This window comes from Echinops telfairi, unplaced genomic scaffold (genome assembly GCF_000313985.2).
Source record: "Echinops telfairi isolate 266 unplaced genomic scaffold, ASM31398v2 ScPeMD7_36;HRSCAF=134, whole genome shotgun sequence".
Lineage (NCBI taxonomy): Eukaryota > Metazoa > Chordata > Mammalia > Afrosoricida > Tenrecidae > Echinops > Echinops telfairi.
Window position 1 is genome coordinate 3741063 of NW_022103934.1, and position 4069 is coordinate 3745131.

Here is a 4069-nt window from a genome sequence, read left to right on the forward strand (position 1 = left end):
GTGTTGGTGGCTGCTGTGCTCCTGAGAGTCGTGGTGTGTGTGACAAGGGTGTTCGTGGTGGAAGTGTCCCTGACAACCGTGGTCTTTGTGATGAGATGCTGGCCATTGAGATGCTATGAACAGTGGGAGGTGGTGGCAGCAGCGGCGGTGGGAGTCGAAGTATTCCCTCACAGTGGTAGTTTGTGGCGATGGTGTTGGTGGTTGGCAGGTTACAGATGATGGTAGTTTGGGGTGATGGAATTGGGGGCTGAGGTGTTCCTGACAGTGGTCATGTTTGTGAGATGGTGCTGGTTGTTGAAGTGTTGTGGACAGTGGTCATGGTGGCGGTGGCTGAGGTGATCCTGACAATGGTGGTATTTGTGGGCATGGCTGAGGTGTTGTGGCCATGGAGCTACTCCTTTGGGTCAGCATCAGTGAGCCAGGAAGAAGACAACCCTGTTAGGTCCTAAGGTGGGTCTGCTTCCATCCTGGACCCAAGAGTACCTCCATCTACTGCCACCCCCACCACCCCCTCTGCCCACGGTGCCCACCACAGCCACCCCTGCGCCTCTCGTCCACCCCAGGCTCTGCCTGCAACATTTGTCCTGAGCAGTGGATCCACTTCCAGAAGAAGTGCTACTACTTTGGTAGATCCAAGCCAAGAAAGTGGATCCAGGCCAAGCACGCCTGCAGCGACCTACAAGGACGGCTGGTCAGCATCCACAGCTCCCAGGAGCAGGTGGGCTTGCGCTCTGCAGGGGGTGGGAACCTACTCCCATTTGCTGTACGGGGGATGGGAGGGAGGGGCCTAGGCATGGCCCCCAGTTCTCAAGTCCAGGCCTCCCTCCCAGGACTTCCTGAGCAGACACGCCAGCAAGAAAGGTTCTTGGATTGGCCTTCAGGACCTGGACAGGGAGGGCGAGTTTGTGTGGCCAGATGGGAGCCCTGTGGATTACAGGTGAGGAGGGGGTGCCTCTGAGAGACTGGGGAGACAGGTGAAGGGGGCCTCTGGGCTACTGGGGGGACAGGTGAGGAAGGGGGAACCCATGAGACGAGGAGCTCCCCAGATAAGCTTTTGGGGAAAGGGGAAAGGGCTCAGAGAAGGGGTCCGCAGGCCCAGACTCAGAAGGGAGGTCTCTAGGGTGCAAATGAAAGTGAGGCTATTGGAGTGAGAGAGGAGGCTTTGCTGGCTGCTGGGGGAAGGGAGGCAGGGAGGGGGGCTTTGAGTCCAGACTGGAAGGACAATCCTGGTGGGAGGTGCAGAGGGGAACACTGGGCAGGAAGCTCCAGGAAGCTGAGGGAGGGAGGTGGGGCCAGGAGAGGCCCCTCAGATGCAGACTCTGAGCGTGGGCGTGGGGGCAACTCGGCCGGGCAGAGCAGAGGACTGCCGGGGGCGTTTTCCAGGCTGCCATCCTGACCACAGCAGCCGGGTGCCAACTGCCCACCTTTTAGTTAGCAGCTGCATGCTTCACTGTTGTGCCACCAGAGCTCCTTGCTCTGGCCTGAAACCGCTGGGCTGCAGTTGAGGGGTTCGGTCAGGGTTTGGGCTCAGGCCCAGGACAGAGGAGGGGCATTCCTGGGCTGTGGGGAGGCAGGGGCACAGGAAAGCACCCAGACAGTGGAGAGGGCATCTAGGCTGCAGGGATGAGGCTGGGGAAGGGCATGTCCTTCCCCTCCCCTGACCCTGGAGCCTTCACCCCAGCAACTGGCGCCCGGGGGAGCCCAATGACCAGGGCCTGGGTGAGAACTGCGTGATGCTGCTGGGCACCTCCGGCCAGTGGAACGACGCCTCCTGCCGACAGCCGCTGGATGGCTGGGTGTGTGAGCGGCTGGCCACGTGCTGACCATCCCTGTCGCCTGCCTTCTGGGAGCCGCCCGGGCCTCCCTGCAAACCTACCCGTTTGGGTAGGGCCTCTGCCTGCCTGTCTGCAGCTCGCCATGCCCCTTGCTCACTGTGCCGCCTTCACACCTTCCTGTGACCACAGCCAGGACCCTGAGCACCCCAAGACCTAGACGCCTCTCGTCCTACCTGAGCCCTCTGTCAACGCCTGCCATGACTGTGTCTGCCCCCACTGCCAAATGTGAAGTAAAGCCCTGTCCCGTGAGCGTGGGTCCTCCGTGGTTCATGAGGGCTCCCTGTGGGGTGGGTCCTAACCCTCATCCCTTCTGGGTTTGTGGGTCATCATCATGGGGGACAGATGCCAAGGACTGGGTGCCACCACCAGGGACAGAGGAGGAGCCACAGGCAGGATGGACTGGACTCAGTCCCTGGCGTGAACAAGGACTATTTTCTAAAGTCACCCACTTCTGATACATACATGGCGGGTGAACCAAGAACTAACCAGCTGAGGCAGACTCCCGGCCATCCTCTGGGCTCCGGGGGGTGGGGGTGGGGGGCGGTGGCTAAGGGCTGATTTCTCAGACCACCAGGCCTTTCTTCCTGGTCACCTCTGGGCGGAGCCCAGCTTCCAACCTGTGGTCAGTGACCACGTGCAGTGCTGGGTAACTCAAGACAGCAGGCAGTGTGACCTGTCCCTCCCAAGTTCCCACAGAGGAACCCCTGCCAGCCAAGGCTAAAGGCTAGAGGCCCCCTCTTCACCAGGGCTCAGCACCAGCCAGGGAGGGGACCCTCCCTCCAACCTCAGTGTGCACCATCTCTGACCCTTCCTACCCTCTCTCCTTGGGGGGAGGGGCCCACAGTCAGGGTCCCAGACACCTGGCTACCTACGTCAACTAAATAGAATGCCAGCCCTGCCCCCTCCTTAGCGGTCTCCAGCCATGAGCTTTGATGCTGAGGATCAGAACTGAGGATGGAGACAAGCCCAGAGGCAGGTGGCGGCTGGGGGTGGGAGGGTGGGCCAGGATGGTAATCCTAATTTTCCTACTGAGTGCTTAGCAGGCAAGGCCTAGTAAGAGTAAGACTCCCCAGCTCAATGGTTGGACAATGGCCAACAGTTGGGGCAGAGGTCATTTTTCTACCTGTATTTACCTACGCTGTCAACATACCCATGAATATACTAGAGCACACAGGGGGCAGACCTATAAATGAAAACTGCTTCTCTCTAACCAAGTATCTTGGGGGAATGAGTTGCTGGGCCCTGTGGGGGGAGACCAGGACCATTGTCCCAGAGCGCACCAAGGTCAAGGGTATGTATGATGAGAATCCACCAAGACAATGTTCTGCATCCTATCTCAGTACGTAGTGACCGGGTCCTCAGAGCCTGTGGGCAAGCCGTCTGGGTCTTCATCTCTTCCTGTCTGGAGGCAAGAAGCGGGGGAAGAATCAAAGAGACATGGAAACACTTAACCCAAGGAGGAACGGGCTGCCTGGAGCCCAGCCTCCTGGCTCTGAGACCAGAGGAAGTAGATGGTGCCCAGCTACCACTGCTGACCATTCTGAAAGGGATCGCAATGGGTCCTGGATAGAATGGGGGAGAAAAGTGGGAGAGTCACCAAAATGACCAGTAAGCCTGACAGAGACGGGCCAAACCCTTGATACTAGTGCCTTTACACGCCCCTGGAGTGTGGCTCCACACTCAGCCGTGTGGATCAGCGTCCAGTCACATGGCAGCAGGCCTACAGGGTGGACAGTAACACCAGAACCCCGTACTCCTTAGACCCACCAACCACACCCAGTCAGAAGGGCTGCTGTTACCCTGGGATAAAGCTCAAAAGGAAGGAAGGGATCGGGAGCAAAGGAAAAACTAGTATAGTATAGTGGGTACGCATTGGGCTGTGATCCCCAAGGTCAGCAGTTTGAAACCACCAGGCGCTCCTCGGGAGAAAGGTGGGGTTTTCTACTCCTGTAAAGAGTGACAGTCTCAGGAGTTCTGCCCTATAGGGTTGTGATGAGTTGGTATCGCCTCGATGGCAGTGAGTGATTTTGATTGGGTCTATTGGGCTAAGAACTTTCCAGATCTCCCAAGTCTTGAGGGCAAGGGAGTGACCCCTCTGAGGCCTGGAGATGGGCTGCATTGGCCCACAGGGAGAGGAGGCCTGGGGCCTAGCGGTGCTCCGGAAGTGTTAGTCTGCTTGGGAATACAGTGTGGGCGGTGGGAGGCAGCAGCCCGGCCTGGGGAAGGACTGAGCC

General features: G+C 58.8%; 1 protein-coding gene across 1 annotated transcript in view; it reads left to right on the forward strand.

Moving 5' to 3' along the window:
* Window positions 1-1823, forward strand: part of FCER2 (Fc epsilon receptor II) — an 8707-nt gene extending 6884 nt beyond the window's left edge. Inside the window, exons 7-9 of the mRNA XM_030885673.1 lie at window positions 564-718; window positions 831-937; window positions 1682-1823. Coding sequence (XP_030741533.1) covers window positions 564-718; window positions 831-937; window positions 1682-1823 — 404 coding nt within the window. The remainder of the gene's footprint in view (window positions 1-563; window positions 719-830; window positions 938-1681) is intronic.
* The last annotated feature ends 2246 nt before the right edge of the window (window positions 1824-4069 follow it).